Source organism: Macrobrachium rosenbergii, chromosome 54, assembly GCF_040412425.1.
Source record: "Macrobrachium rosenbergii isolate ZJJX-2024 chromosome 54, ASM4041242v1, whole genome shotgun sequence".
Taxonomy (NCBI): domain Eukaryota; kingdom Metazoa; phylum Arthropoda; class Malacostraca; order Decapoda; family Palaemonidae; genus Macrobrachium; species Macrobrachium rosenbergii.
Genome location: NC_089794.1, coordinates 35,120,439 through 35,135,416, shown reverse-complemented (window position 1 = coordinate 35,135,416; position 14,978 = coordinate 35,120,439). Strand labels below are relative to the sequence as shown.

The 14,978-nt window shown below is 43.1% G+C and overlaps 1 protein-coding gene across 1 annotated transcript in view; it reads right to left on the bottom strand.

Annotated features, from left to right (window-relative positions):
• LOC136834964 (integrin alpha-V-like) overlaps nucleotides 1-14,978 on the bottom strand; it is a 45,422-nt gene that overhangs the window by 6,524 nt on the left and 23,920 nt on the right. Inside the window, exons 11-15 of the mRNA XM_067097904.1 lie at nucleotides 14,618-14,711; nucleotides 13,837-13,941; nucleotides 13,357-13,526; nucleotides 9,835-10,010; nucleotides 9,368-9,464 (exon numbers count right to left, since the gene is read on the bottom strand). Of these exons, the coding sequence (XP_066954005.1) occupies nucleotides 9,368-9,464; nucleotides 9,835-10,010; nucleotides 13,357-13,526; nucleotides 13,837-13,941; nucleotides 14,618-14,711 (642 nt within the window). The remainder of the gene's footprint in view (nucleotides 1-9,367; nucleotides 9,465-9,834; nucleotides 10,011-13,356; nucleotides 13,527-13,836; nucleotides 13,942-14,617; nucleotides 14,712-14,978) is intronic.

Here is a 14,978-nt window from a genome sequence, read left to right as displayed (position 1 = left end):
GTTGGGTGATTTAGTCTGAGTTGTTGTTGTTGTTGTTGTGGTTCCCCAGACTCTGTTATGCCAGGAAGCCTGCATCACAAGAAGAAGGACACCACGCTTACTGGATCTGACCATAACTGTGTGGTAGTGTGGATGTTGTGTTGTTGTCTAAGGGCTGCCAAGTTAGGGCAATCTACTAAGAGATGTGTAATTGTGTGGGGACTAACTTGGCAGAGTGGACATATGTCTGTTTGGGTGTTGTCTATGCGGTGTTTGTAGGTGTTTAGTGATTGGTGATGACCACAGCGAAGTCGAGTCAGGTGTACTCTCCAATCTTGAGAGCTGTGTTTTGTACTGCTTATGTTGGGTGGGGGTGCCTAGTATTTTGTTGTTGGGAAGGTTATTAAGTGCTTGTCTGGTGAGGTGAGTATGGATGTGCTTTTTTGTTTTGTGTGCTGTTTGTGGGTGGTGGTATAGAATTCAAGATATCTGTATAGTGTCTGTGTGGTGTATTCACTATTTGCCTGTGTGTTGGAGGGTGGTCGTGAAGGTAATAGCATGGGCTGTTTGTGTTATTTATGACCGATGCCAAGAATTGTGTGCCTCTCATGTCTAAGTGTTGCCTGATGGTGAGAATCTTGGTTTTGGCGTGTAAGTGTTCTATTGGTGTGGATTGTGTACTGCCATTGATGATTCTCAGAGCTGTGTTTTGTATTATATGTAGTTTGTTTAGTTGTGTGTTGATATGGCAGGGTGCCAGGCTGGGCTGGCGTAGTTTATTATGGAGCGGATGTATTGTTTGTATACTGTGATGAGCGTTTCTTTTGTTGTCCAAATGTTGTGCCTGTTAGTGATCTTAGTGCATTTAGTCTAGGTCTGCATTTCTTGATGATGTTACTGACATGTGGAGCAAATGACACTGAAGTGTTGTATGTGACTCCTAGGATTTTTGTTTCGTGTGTGTGTGGAATTGTGGTGTTGTTCAGCGTTGCTGTGGGTCTGTACTGATGTTCTTTGTTGTGACTAGTGAGTAGTGTACTTGTGGATTTTGTTGGTGCTACCTGTAATCTGTTTTGTGTGAGCCAGTTTTCAAGTTGTGTTATGTAAGTCTGTACTTGTGTGGAGCATACGTTTTTGTCTGCATGTATTGATATGATTGTTAGATCGTCTGCATATGAGGAGATGTATATGTTGTTAGGTGGTGTTGGTATGTCATGCATGAATAGGTTAAAAAGTGTTGGGCTTAGGACGGAGCCTTGTGGGACACCGTCGTTGGGAAGTTTCTGATTTTGGATGACTCGCCATTGTAGTGTACAAATGCTTGTCTGTCTGTTAAGTAATTGGCGAGCCATTTTTTTTTTTGTTGTTGTGTAGTGTGGTGTTGTAAACTTTGTTGATGAGAAGTGGTCTAGAGATGGCGTCAAAGGCTTTACTTATGTCTATTGTGATTAGCAGTGTTCTTTGTGGTGGGCGTCTGGAGTTAATGCCATCTTGTATTTTTTGTGTAAGGTTGGTGAGTAGCGTTGTTGTGGAGTGGTGTGGTCTGTAGCCATGTTGAGTGGGTGACAGTGGTATGTGTGGTGTGGTTTTGCGTAAGATTTTAGTCTGAGTGGCCAAATACTGTTAGGATGTGGGTCTTGTGATGATGAGGCATCATCACAATGCTAATTTTTTTTGGATGACATATTTGTTATTGCAAGGATATTGGCAGTTGCACAGATGGCCTCTTTGCTATGCATCGTACAATGATTGCTGTCTGTGATTGGTCTGTAAGATTGTACTGTATTCCATTTGTGAAACTCCGTTAAGTTTCTTTTATGTCCACATACTTGTGTCCTTCCATACAAGAGAGGCTTTCCTAGCCTGCTCTAGTTCTCTTATAGGCTTTCTAGACTTCCTAGCATCACTACTGTACATCTAATGCATATACAGTATAATGAATACACATGCTGGTAGATTGTCTGTCCTCACAGTTCATAGTTCAAATAACACAAAAGAATAAATCTGTCAATTTGTGTGGCTCTGATGTCCAGCAATGCATAGGGTTTGCTGATTCATCTGGACATTTGAAGTATATGATTGTTGGTTGTTATAAATAAGGTGTTGATATGAAATATTAATTTTGTTCATGAAACTTACCTGTCAGATATATATACAGCTGTATTTCTCCGAAATCCGACAGAATTTCAAAACTTGAAGGTGGCTGATGATACGCAGTGTGGCCAGGTGGGTTAGTACTCATTCCCGCCGCTGGGTGGCGGGAATCGGGAACCATTCCCATTTTCTATTCAGATTTTCTCTGTCGCCGGTACTGTTAACATCTGTTTACAGTACCTCCGCCTCTGGATTTCGTTAACTTGCATAGTTTTCCACTTGAGTATTCTATTGACTTTTGGTTTTTGACTTTGGACTTTGTGGATTGGCATACGCTTTTTGTGGACTGTTTATGATTTTGCTTTTGACTGCTCTTTGAATGATGTCTGGTACTAGTTCTGCTAGCTTTCGAGTATGTTGTGTGAGTGAGTGCAAGGTGAGGCTACCGAAGGTCAATGTTTAATTGTAGACCCTCACTCGGTTTGCATGAGGTGTAGGGGCATGTATGTTTGATCAATGATCGCTGCAAAGAGTGTGAGCCTTTGTCTGATGCGAGCTGGAAATTGTATGATTCCTATGTTCGTAAGTTAGAGCGTGACAGGATCAGGAGGTCTTCCTCCAGGAGTGTGTGTAAGAGTCAGGGTTCTATTTCTTCACCTGATAACCCCAATGTAGACATTGTTGTACCTGTCCCTGTGGTTTTGCCTTCGGGCCCTGAGGTTGTGTCTGCGGGGTTTGGCCCTGACGGAGATCATGATTAAACACCATCCGTGCTCTAGAAAACAAAGTGTCTTCGCTTCAAAGTGCTGTGCAGTGTAGTGTTCCCCCTAGTGTCGTGGGGGGCGTCAGATCGGCCCCATAATGCTTCTAGGCCTGGACCTCTGTCAGACTCCCAGGACTCAGGAGAAGGCATGTCGAAAGCCGTCCACTCGTGGGGAAGAGGGTTACGGGGCTTCCCACCGATCTGGCGTCCCTTCGGCAGTTCCTGTTGTCACTTCCCAGGCTGCCAAGGATCGTGCTTCGGCTCGTATCCTCAAGGACTGCTTTTCGTCCTCCGAGGCGTCCTCCCTCGTAGGGGTTGGAATTTCTCGAATGGACTCTCGCCCACTGAAGAGGAGTTTTAGAGATGGACGCTTCACGTCAGTTTTCTCCGTCTGTGCGGGATTTTGCTGGCTTTCCGCCACAGAAGAGGACCCGGACGTCGTCAGAGGAGGACGTTTGTGAGCGCCCCAGTCGCTCTAAGGAGAGAGCTGTTCTTGCTCCTGTGAGGAAGAAGAAGACGTCCCCTCGCCCCTCTTCTTCCCGTCAGGGTTCTCCTCTCCTCCTGGATTTGAGACCTCTCCTTCCAAGAGTATCTTACGAGATATGCAGCGTCAGTTGGCTCTCTTCTGGCCGAGAAGGAATCAGAACCACGTCGTCGCAAGGACTTGAGGCTTCCCATTAAGAAGTCCAGGAAGTCCCCGTCTCCTGCTCCTTTTCTTCGTCTCCATCTCCTGCTTCTTCGCCCTGTCGTCCTCACAGCTCACGAGTGGCGTTTTTCGTGACCATTCGTCATCATCTTCACGAGCCGCAAGCAGCTATCCAGGACTCTTCTTTAGCTGCTCGTCAGGACGCTTCTCTCGCTGCTGCACAGGACGTTCGGCAGGACGCTCAGCATGACGCTAGGTTGGGCTCCCGATCGGATGCTCTTCAGGACGCTCGCCAGGACGCTCGCCAGGACGCTCGCCAGGACGCTCGCCAGGACGCCTCTTTAGTCGCTCGCCGGGACGCTCCAGAGCATTCTGATCCTGCAGGGAAAAGTAGATCCCTCTTCCGTATCGGACCTCAAGGCCTTCGTTCCCCGAAAGCTGTTTGTGATTCTCGTGGTTCGCCCTTTCATGAAGGAGAAGTCTCTGGCGATTCTGAGCCTGCAGGTTTTGATCAACCTCTGCTTCCTCGTCTTCCGACTACCAGGTGTTAACCGGTCTTCTTAAGGACTTATTCGGTGACAAGTTTAAACCCTCGGCTCCTCTCTCTCCTCCTTCGCAGCTTGCCTCTTCCCAAGACGAGGAGAACGCCGGGGTTTGTGAAGATGACTTCTTCACTGGCTACGAAGAAGGCCTTCAAGAAGGTTAACGCCTGGATGGAGGAACGGAAGACCCAAGGCAAGACTTCTTTTGCCCTTCCTCCGTCTAAGCTTTGCGGCAAGGCAGGCATGTGGTATGAGACAGGTGAGGACGTCGGTCAAGAGTTCCTTCTTCGTCTCAAGGAGATTTTCGCCAGCCTTGTCGACTCTTCCAGGAGGTCCCTCCTGCTGCGACTGCTAAGGTTTCGTGGACTATGTCCGAGACGGACCATCATCTGAAGGGACTCTTCCGTTCTATGGAAGTTTTCAATTTCTTAGACTGGTGCTTGGGTGCTTTAGATCTCAAGCTTAGAAGCCCGACTCGATCAGCCTGGGGAGCTATCCAGTGTTTTGAATTGCATGGATAAGGCCGTCAGGGATGGCTCTGAGGAACTGGCTTCCCATTTTTGTACAGGTCTTTTGAAGAAGAGGGCCTTGTACTGCAATTTCACCTCCAAGTCAGTTTCGCCGTCACAAAGGGCTGAATTATTGTTTGCCCCTTTGTCGAGCCATCTCTTCCCCCAGCCTTTAATCAAGGATCTTGCTTCCAGTCTTAAGGAGAAGGCAACGCAGGACCTATTGGCCCATTCGTCTAGACGTCCTTCAGTCCCTTCTACGTCTCGTTGTCAGTTCTTTCCTCCAAGAAGAAACAGCCCTTTCGTGGAGGAGCTTCTTCCTCGAAATCGACTCCACGAGGGAGAGGTTTTTCCAGAGGAGCAGCCCCATCTAAGCCCAGGGGCAAAAAGTGATCATCAACCTCCAGACACCTGTGGGAGCCAGGCTTCTTTATTTTGGAGCCTGGAGAGCAAAAGGAGCGGACTCCTGGTCCTCTGAAGTTCTAGAGAAAGGTTACAAGATCCCCTTTCTCGATTCGCCACCCCTTTGTACGTCACCCAAGGATCTGTCGCCCTCCTACCATTGGGAAAAACAACAGATCCTTTTAGATCTTTTGGAGCAGATGCTCGTAAAAAGAGCTGTGGAGCCAGTTCAGGATCTATCCTCTCCAGGGTTCTACAACCGACTGTTCTTAGTCCCGAAACAGTCGGGTGGGTGGAGACCGGTACTGGACGTAAGCAGACTGAACCGCTTCATTGTCAAAGAGAAGTTCAAGATGGAAACGTCACAATCTGTTCTCGGAGCGCTAAGACCAGGAGATTGGATGGTCTCTCTGGACTTACAAGATGCTTACTTCCACGTTCCCATACATCCTCAGTCAAGACAGTACCTGAGGTTTGTACTGGGGGGAAGAGTCTTCCAATTCAGAGCTCTTTGCTTTGGTCTCAGCACAGCTCCCATGATATTCACAGTGATCATGAGAAATGTGGCAAGGTGGCTTCACTTGGCGGGGATCCGGCGTTCGCTTTACCTGGACGATTGGCTCATTCGAGCTTCTTCCCAAGCTCAGTGTCTGGAGGACCTATTTTCGACATTGGAGTTGACGAAGTCCCTGGGACTTCTAGTCAACAAAGAAAAGTCCCATCTGATCCCGACTCAGTCCATCGTCTATCTGGGGATTCAGATGGATTCAGTGGTTTTTCGAGCGTATCCATCCCTAGAACGTCAACAACATTGCTTGAAAAAGTTTCGTCTCTCCTGGGAAGGAAACATGCTCGGTGAGGGAATGGATGAGTTTGCTGGGGACCATTTCCTCGCTGGAGAAGTTTGTTTCCTGGGAAGACTTCATCTCAGGCCGCTCCAGTTTTTCCTAGCGGAGAACTGGATGAACAAGGAGGACCTGGAAGAGACCTTGAAGATCTTTCCGTCTGTCAAGACTCACCTGAGGTGGTGGCTCGACCCCTTGTTACTGGCAGGAGGGGTTTCTCTTACGTCTTCAGAGCCCCGACCTAGTGTTGTTTTCCGACGCGTCCAGGGAAGGATGGGGAGCAACACTAGGAGGGGAAGAAGTGTCAGGCACCTGGAGAGGGGAACAGGTGTCCTGGCACATCAATCTCAAAGAATTAGAGCTATCATCTGGCCCTCCAATTCTTCGAGGATCAAGTGTCAGGCCGAGTTGTTCAGGTGAATTCCGACAACACCACAGCCTTAGCTTACCTCAAGAAGCAGGGGGTACTCGCTCCCGTTCCCTGTTCACTTGGCAAAGGAGATCCTGCTTTGGACTCATGCTCGGGGATCACGATTCTCACAAGGTTCATCGCGGGGAGGGAGAATATCCGTGGACCTTCTCAGTCGGCAGCATCAACTTCTGCCGACAGAATGGACCCTTCACGAGGAGGTTTGTCTGGATCTGTGGAAGTTATGGGGACGTCCCCTAGTAGACCTCTTTTTGCGACGTCCAGAACAAAGAGGCTTCCTCTTTATTGCTCCCCTGTCTTAGATCCAGGAGCCTTAGCAGTAGATGCCTCCTCTGGGACTGGAAAGGCCTAGATCTTTACGCTTTTCCTCCCTTCAAGATCCTGGGAGAAGTGATCAGAAATTCTCAGCGTCGGAAGGAACAAGGATGACTTTAATAGCCCCCTTTTTGGCCAGCAGCGGATTGGTTCACAGAGGTCATGACCTTCCTTGTGGACTTCCCAAGGACACTCCCCTGAGAGTAGATCTTCTCAGGCAGCCCCATTTCTAAGATTCCACAAAACCTCCCGCTCTGAGTCTAACTGCGTTCAGACTATCTCGAAGTTGGCAAGAGCGAGGGGTTTTCGAGAGCAGTGGCAAAGGCTATCGCCAGTGCCAGAGACCCTCTTCTATTTCAGTCTATCAATCGAAGTGGGCCAATTTTAGGAGATGGTGCAAGAGCAGCGGATTTCCTCGACCACGACCTCTGTGCCCCAAATAGCGGACTTCCTTCTACATCTCAGGGAGAAAGAAAACTGGCAGTCTCTACCATTAAAGGCTATAGAAGTATGCTGTCGGCAGTCTTCAGACACAGAGGCCTTGACTTAGCCGACAACAAGGATCTCCACGATCTCTTGAGATCCTTTGAAACTGTTAAGGTTCCTAGGCCCATGACTCCTTGGAACCTAGATGTGGTCCTAAAATTTCTTATGTCAAGTCCTTTTGAACCTATGTCTTCTGCTTCTCTCAAGAACGTGACTAGAAAGGCAGTTTTCCTAACCTCTGGCGACAGCTAAGAGGGTTAGTGAAGTTCAGGCTATTAGCAAGCACACATTGGCTTTAGGGGTCCTAATGCCGTTTGCTCCTAAGTCCATTTTTTTCTTGCCAAAAATGAAAATCCTTCAAACCCGTGGCCCAAGACGTTTGAAATCAAAGGTTTGATTGGAGATTCTTGGACAAGAATCAGAGAGAGTCTTGTGCCCTGTCAGGGCTCTCAAATTCTACTTAGCCAGGACGAAAGAAAGCCGAGGCCCGTCGGACAATCTGTGGTGTTCGGTTAGAAGACCTGACTTACCTATGTCCAAGAATGCTCTGTCATTCTTTTTAAGAAGTACCATCAAAGAGGCTCATTCTTCCTGCCAAGAAGAGGACATGAGGCTTCTGAAAGTGAAAGCTCACGAAGTGAGAGCCATCGCGACTTCGGTGGCTTTCCAGAAGAATATGTCTCTTAACGATCTTCTGGGTACCACCTTCTGGCATGGAGTAATTCAGTTTTCGCTTCGCATTACTTACGAGATGTGAAGTCAACTTTTGAAGACTGTTCTTCGCTGGGACCATACGTTTCCGCAGACACAATGTTGGGAGAAGAGGGCAATACTCATCCTATCCTTTAGGGGTTAGGTGGTATTTTTAATCTTGGTTTTTGTATTTCGGTTGTTGGGTGGCCACCGATGTGGACGTCCCAATCTTTAGCCTATATTAGGTTCATTGGCTTAGTTAGGCTCGGTCAGGTGGTTGGTTGTTGCTCTTTCTCCCTCTCAGTATGGTCATATGATCTAGTCCCATTGTGGTCTCGCCCCGTGGACAGGTCATCTAGATCTCACCAGCTTTATAGGTCCCTACCTTGCTGGAGAATCTAGTAAAGCAGAAGCAGGCTTGGGTGACAGTAACCTCGAAGTCAGCTATGCTAACAGGTAAGGAACCAAGGCGTCAATCGCCTACATCTTTTTGTTTCCTAAATCCTATTCTGTCTCTTCCCACCTCCAATGGTGGGATTCAGTTATATATATATCTGACAGGTAAGTTTCATGAACAAAATGATATTTTAATGATAAAATAAAGTTTGTTCATACTTACCTGGCAGATATATATAATTATAGTGCCCACCCACCTCCCCTCAGGAGACAGTGGCACTAGAAAATCTGAATAGAAAATGGAATGGTTCCCGATTCCCGCCACCCAGCAGCGGGGAATGAGTACTAACCACCTGGCCACTGCGTGTGCCGCAAGTTTTGAAATTCTGTCGGATTTCGGAGAAATACAGCTGTATATATATCTGCCAGGTAAGTATGAACAAACTTTATTTTATCATTAAAATATCATTTTTCTTTAAGTAATTAATTTCTCTTAATATCCAGTTCTATTAATACTGTCAAGGTTACCTGGCTTAAAAATTTCAGTGAAAGGCATGGAAACTAAACAAGGCATACAGCAAAATATTGTGCCTGACACTTTTTTTTTTTTAGATTAGCCCTGACGGAGCCTTAGTTGACATAAAGGGAAAAAGAAATCTTGTAGGAAAGCAAGATATTTCTGAGTGGGTAATACACATTGTATAGTTTTCAGGAAATTTTAGAGGACTTTGTACTAAAGCTGCTGGTGCATAATAAAAGTACAGAGTGAAACATGGTTCTGCTTGTGCACCTTTGCCAAAACAAACAGAAATGTCAGATGAAAATAAACTTAAGAAATGGTTTTGCAACAACTGAGAATGAGAGTCAAGCGGTTAGCCAGAATGTTTAGGTCATTACAAAGGAACTCGAATTTGTGCTGGAATATGTTCAGTGTCATAGTGAGTGTGCAAATCCTGAAAACCTTGGGTGACAGTCTCAAACACGGTAACTGTCCAAACAAAAAAGTTTCTCAGGGGCATGGTGTTAGGTGCTAAGGCAGTTAGTCTTAAATGCTGTACTTGATAAGGATCTGATTACTGTACTTTTCAAAATTTACGCAATTCAGCCACTTTTCGTTTATTTGCACGAAATTAGTAGTTTGTCACTATAATCTGTTTTGCCTGTATTCTTAGTGTTGTGTCTGTTGATATTCCTCCTTTGTGCTAAAAAAATGTTCTTGGAGATTGTGCTTGTTTGTGTCAAAAAATCAGTTATGTAAAATACTTACTTGTTTCCCCTGAAGGCCAAAGTTGGGTTCAAAGAAATGATTGAAGCCTTGGCACTGCTCATAACAATGGCACCCACTTGTGCTGACATATGACGAGCTGTAATTGTGGAATAGGAGAAAGAGGTTAATGGTAAGCAAACTGGAAAATGGAGAAAATTGAATCTCACCCCAAATCAAGCTGAAAATTCATCTATCATTTTTGTTTTAAGTTATGGAAAAAGTCTTTAAAGTTAGTAGTACAGTTATGTTAGTAATAAAGTTATTTTTAAGTAAATTTTGTAACTGTAAATTGTGTTCATCTTAAAAAAAGTAGGTACTGTACTGTATATATACTGATACAGAGTAGAAGACAGTACATAAAAGGAAAAATGAGTTTACAAACTTTATTGGTCTTATGTGTAATTTTTAAGTATTTTAGGCATCTAATATTTCCCATATTATCATGTCTTCTACTTTAAATGTCTTACCTACAGTTCCAAAGTTAACCTCCATTCTTATAGAAAAACTTGCAGATCTGGTCCCTCCTGGCCAGGAATTAATGAGGCATCTTACTTGAGCACATGATACATCACTGTTTGCACAGGAAAATACTTGTGGTGTGTTGGAAGAAGAGTTTTGGAGTATAGCAGCTTCATCATTTGGCCTGTTAGACATCAGAAGAAAGTTTGGTTATTCATTTACATATTTCAATAGAATTTTATAGATATGTGCAGTGGTCATAATCATGCAGCTCCAACCATGTATGTATGTATCCATTAAAGGAAAGTTCACTGATTCATGAGTCTTACCAGCAAAAACCAAGAAAGCTAACTTAGTACCTTTTGCAAGTTAAGATAAATAAAATTAAGTATAATATAACATAGGATTTTTTTAATAGAAACCTATCTATCATAATGCCTACTCTGAAGTCTTAAAGATTGAAAAGTACTGGTAGATCTGTGAGTAACTGTTTGTGCATATACCCCTGTTGACCATCAGATTGCAGCAAAGGCTCAGCTCATTCTAATACAAAAATAAGAATGTAATTTATTCATACCAAGCCCATTAGTCATTGTGTACTCAAATCACTATAAAAATGCGAGGTTTAGCTTTTAAAATGTCCCTACCTTTGTGAGGACTCAGCGGAATTAGTGTAAAACTTGGGACACAGTAGGTCAGGAACCAACTGTCCAGTACATTAAGGGATACTTAGGATAGTCAAACACCCAGAGTAAGGTAGGTGTTTTTGTGCTTCATATATTTGATACCACAAATAAAGTACAGCTGAGAAGTAGCTGCCCAAACCCTCCAAAGATTATGTCTTCAGAGGAAAGATGATGTAACATCACAAGGTGAAAAGTGGTAAAGATTGCTTAACAACATGTACAGTACACTACTTGTGTTCATGAAGTATGTAATTTACATGTTCCCCTTTAAAACATGGAAGATGTAAGGGCTCTGGTCTCATGCACATATACTCCTTACAGGGTCAACTTAACCCCCTTGAAATGCCTTCCAACACATAATGGAAAACTGCATTAGCCAGAATACTATGATTTGGAGGTTTGAGTATTCCACTGATACAGTAACAGAACAAGATCCAAACACTAGCTGCTTAAGTACCGAGTCCTCTTGAGGCTGTGACAGCTGACTTGCATAGAATATAGGAAAAGGTCATGAGCATGAGTGGGCATGAATGCTGGAATAGTCCAAGGGGTAGTGATAATATCTAGAGTGTTGGTCAACTGATCCTGGCATTGCAATAACAACTGACTCACTGAAGACCAAACACTTAAGGGAGGCTTGCTATTGCCATAAGTTTCCGAGTACTACAGAAGGGCTCTTTATGCTAAAGGACTAAGTAACATAGTCAAAATGTTAACCACCATCCCCAGGTACATGGTTTTCTTGGCTGATACCAGGTCAGGTTTCTTCCAGCAGATCTTAATGCCCAGATTCTGTAGTAGATTACACAGATGATCCAACTTCTTTTTTCAGGTTTTTTGTCATCTTGGCTAGAACTAATGGTGCAGCCTTATGCCAGATCATTGTGTCCTGGTTGTTCCTTGTGTCAAAGTTGAACATCAGTCGAGTATCAGCAAAGCTAATGGTATACTGAAAAACAAGGTTTAAGTTGAAATGTCCAGTCCGTAAGGACAAGTGCTAGACCTTCCTAGACCTAGGAAGGAATGAAGCTTGGTGTCAAGAAGTTCATACCACGGAGGGCTGCTGTAAGAACGAATCAAGATCAGACATCATTCTTTTGTCACCTTCAGACTAGATCCCTCACCAGGTTTTGCAGTCCACTGACTGCAATAAGATAGGGTGGAGGAGGAAGCCCCTCTGTTAGTGTGAGAGAAGACCATCTTAACTTGTTCATCCCTCTGTAATTGGAGGTGTGGCCATGGAGTGATGCCATTTCTCAGCTAACAGGGAGAACACAGTCCCTTGATGGATTGTGTCCAGCAGGAATGAACTCAGGAGGACATATAAAGTGAAAGGTATGGTAAATGGGTGGTACTATAAGGGGAGGCCTTTGGTTAGACTAGTCTTTTAAAATTCTTCTGCCTTCAATTCAAAACTTGTCTTGCAGTGAGGAAATTTCCAGAAAATGTTATTAGCAGAGGCTCAGTTGCCTTGATACCGGAGTTGGGTTGTATGTTGCAGCCCAGTTGTAGTTGAAGTCAATCACGTCCTTGATAATGAAGCTTCTCTATTACTCCTTCATTATCCTGTCATAGCTAATACCAAGGAATTGAGTCAAGCTCTTCACTCTGATTGTAGGCCTAAACATCATGTTGACATCTTAATCCATAGGCTGGATGAGAAAGGTAGCCTGCCAGTTTTGTCCCACCAGTCAGCTAGAAAATATGTAGACTGATGACATAACTCCATCCATGAGCTTCAGATGAGAGTCAGCACTGGAAGACCACACTGGAGAACAATATTCCAAATAAGGAAGAAAAGACTTAAAGCATTTTTACATTAAGGATAATTGTATTTGGACATGCTAATTTATACTTAGGTTTTTAGGTTTGTGATAGACGTCATGCAATAGAACATAGGAGCATTTTTAGTTTTCTGTAAAAAAAAGTATTGAGATGGCTTTGTCTGTCTGTCGGCCCTCAGATCTTAAAAACTACTGAGGCTAGAGGGCTGCAAATCGGCATGATGCTCATCCACCCTCCAATCATCAAACATACCAAATTGCAGCCCTCTAGCCTCAGTAGCTTTTATTTTATTTAAAGTTAAAGTTCCACTTAATCGTGCATCTGGCAGTGATATAGGACAGGCCACCACTGGTGTGTGGTAAAAGTTTGATGGGCCAGGGCTTATACAGCATTTTACTGAGTCCACCAAAAGAGAGATCTATTTTTGATGGCCTTGATTGTATGCTATATAGAAAACTCGACTGCACCAAAGAAACTTTAGCACATTTTTTACTTGTTTGTAGTATGTATCTTGATTTTACCTTTGTGTTGTTTCTAATTTATTTGATATGATTAACACAATACTCTATGGTTAGCTATGTATAGTTACCTGATTTGTAGTGTGTGGTGATATGTCATGCTGACTGAACAATAATATTGGTACAGTGACAACCTAGACTATGGTTTTTCGTTTGCTGTAATATGATGGATATTTGAAGTAATTTTTTTTTTTATTAGAGTACATTCATACTACAGAGCTAATTTGTTCTTGCATCTGCTGATTCTTTATGTTATATTGATTTTGACTCTGTGTATCTTTGCACAAGGTAAGTCATGTAGTTGCAATGATAGGCTATGGTTTGAGAAGACTAGCTCCAGATGGGAGTCGGGCAAAGCCAGTTATATTGATTTTGACTCTCTGTATCTTTGCACAAGGTAGGTCATGTAGTTGCAATGATAGGCTATGGTTTGAGAAGACTAGCTCCAGATGGGAGTCAGGCAAAGCCATTTTTTTTTTCTCATTTGTTGATCATACGGCTCCAAGAGTGAATATAGGAGCGGTTACAATCTTATACTTACTCAAACAGCACGGCCCGGGCACTTTTCTTTACTTCTGTGGCTACAGAAAGTTCTTCACCACTTGGCAAGATGGTATCTGTGTCACTGGTCTGCTCACCATTTCCTAATTTTTCTGTTGTTGGAGTTGCACCTTTGATATTGCAAGAGAAAGGTTGGTCCATGAAATTTGTCTGAAAATTCAAATCAGAAATGAATGCCATGGTTTATTTGTGATTATTTACCTTGATTGAAGAGTCTTAAAATTTTATATAAAGGCAGTCTCAGTCAGGTTGCTAGATATTGTTTACAATGGTTTAAAAGCTTTTTGGTATTTAATATTTACAAATGCTATAAAATAGGTACAGTTCACAGTGGAGAGATAATGCTTAGTAAGTTTTACTGCGAAGTGAATTGAATGTCTACTAAGAAGTCTATGTAACAAGTTTATTCAAATGACAAAGTAAATCCATAGCTATCACTTTGTTTTACCATTATGCATACCTCTGGGGTGTATAATGTTATGAAGCTCTCATATCCAGTAAGGTTTACCGGGATTTCAATATAAAGTTCAACTCTTTTTAGCGGAGTTGGCCCCGACTTCAGCAGCTGAAAGTAATAAAACAAAAAATATCCTATTACTGTATTAAGTATTTGTAACTTTTCTCTTTAAACTGGCAGGTACATTGCTTCCTTTGCATTCTAGCACCAGTGATTTTCTTGTCTCCTCATCTCTCACCTTGACCCAGCCAGAATTTGTGATAATGTTCCTGTCTTATTGGCTTTTGCATAAAAAGAACTTTTTGGTACTTAAATCGCTCTGTTCAGATTTTGACACTGAATGCTAAATTAGAATACTGAATTAAATTCTTTTGCTATGCTAGTCATACAATATTGCTTGGCAAAGGTGCATATCCAAATATATTGTACAGTACTTTTAACTATGGTAGTTGCTACAGTTGTTAAAAGCACATACAGTATGAGGGACTTGTAGCAAGGTTAAGGTTTCTAGCATTATGTATTGTTTGATGCGTAGGTAATATCTGGTGCAATCATTAGCCTTCTGCCCTCTTCAGATGTTGAACATAGTGGACACTTTAGAGTAAGTGTAGTAAAAGACTGTATATCTTATACTTACCTGCAGTGAAAAGTAAAGAACTTACTGTAAATTTAGTGAGTACAGTAGTGTATAGGTCCAGTGTTTGCTATTCATCGTATAGATCCATACAATTTGTCAAAGAGTTTGTATTAGAAAAGCTTTACTTCTGTAATTTTCTAAACTTACCGAGTAATAGTGAGTGAAAGATGCTGTAGGTTTGTTTGTGTCGATTGTGTCCTCATCTAGCCGATGGTAGAGGATTTGCTCATCGCGTGAATACCTATGAACATAAAATGACTAGAAAGTTTGTTGAGGAATAAAAAGCTTATGCAATAGCTATTTCTGTATGTTATTGAAATTTGAAGCTAGATTAAAACCTTTTTATAAGATATAAAAGAAGCAGATGGTGTGTACATTACAAAACAACTGCCACTTTTGAGATTATACGGTGAACTGGACTTACAACAGGACATCATCGTTGCTTCCAGTCCCATGTAAGGCAAAGGGTTCCATCACACATCTTTCATGTGCTTTTGCTTTCACAAAT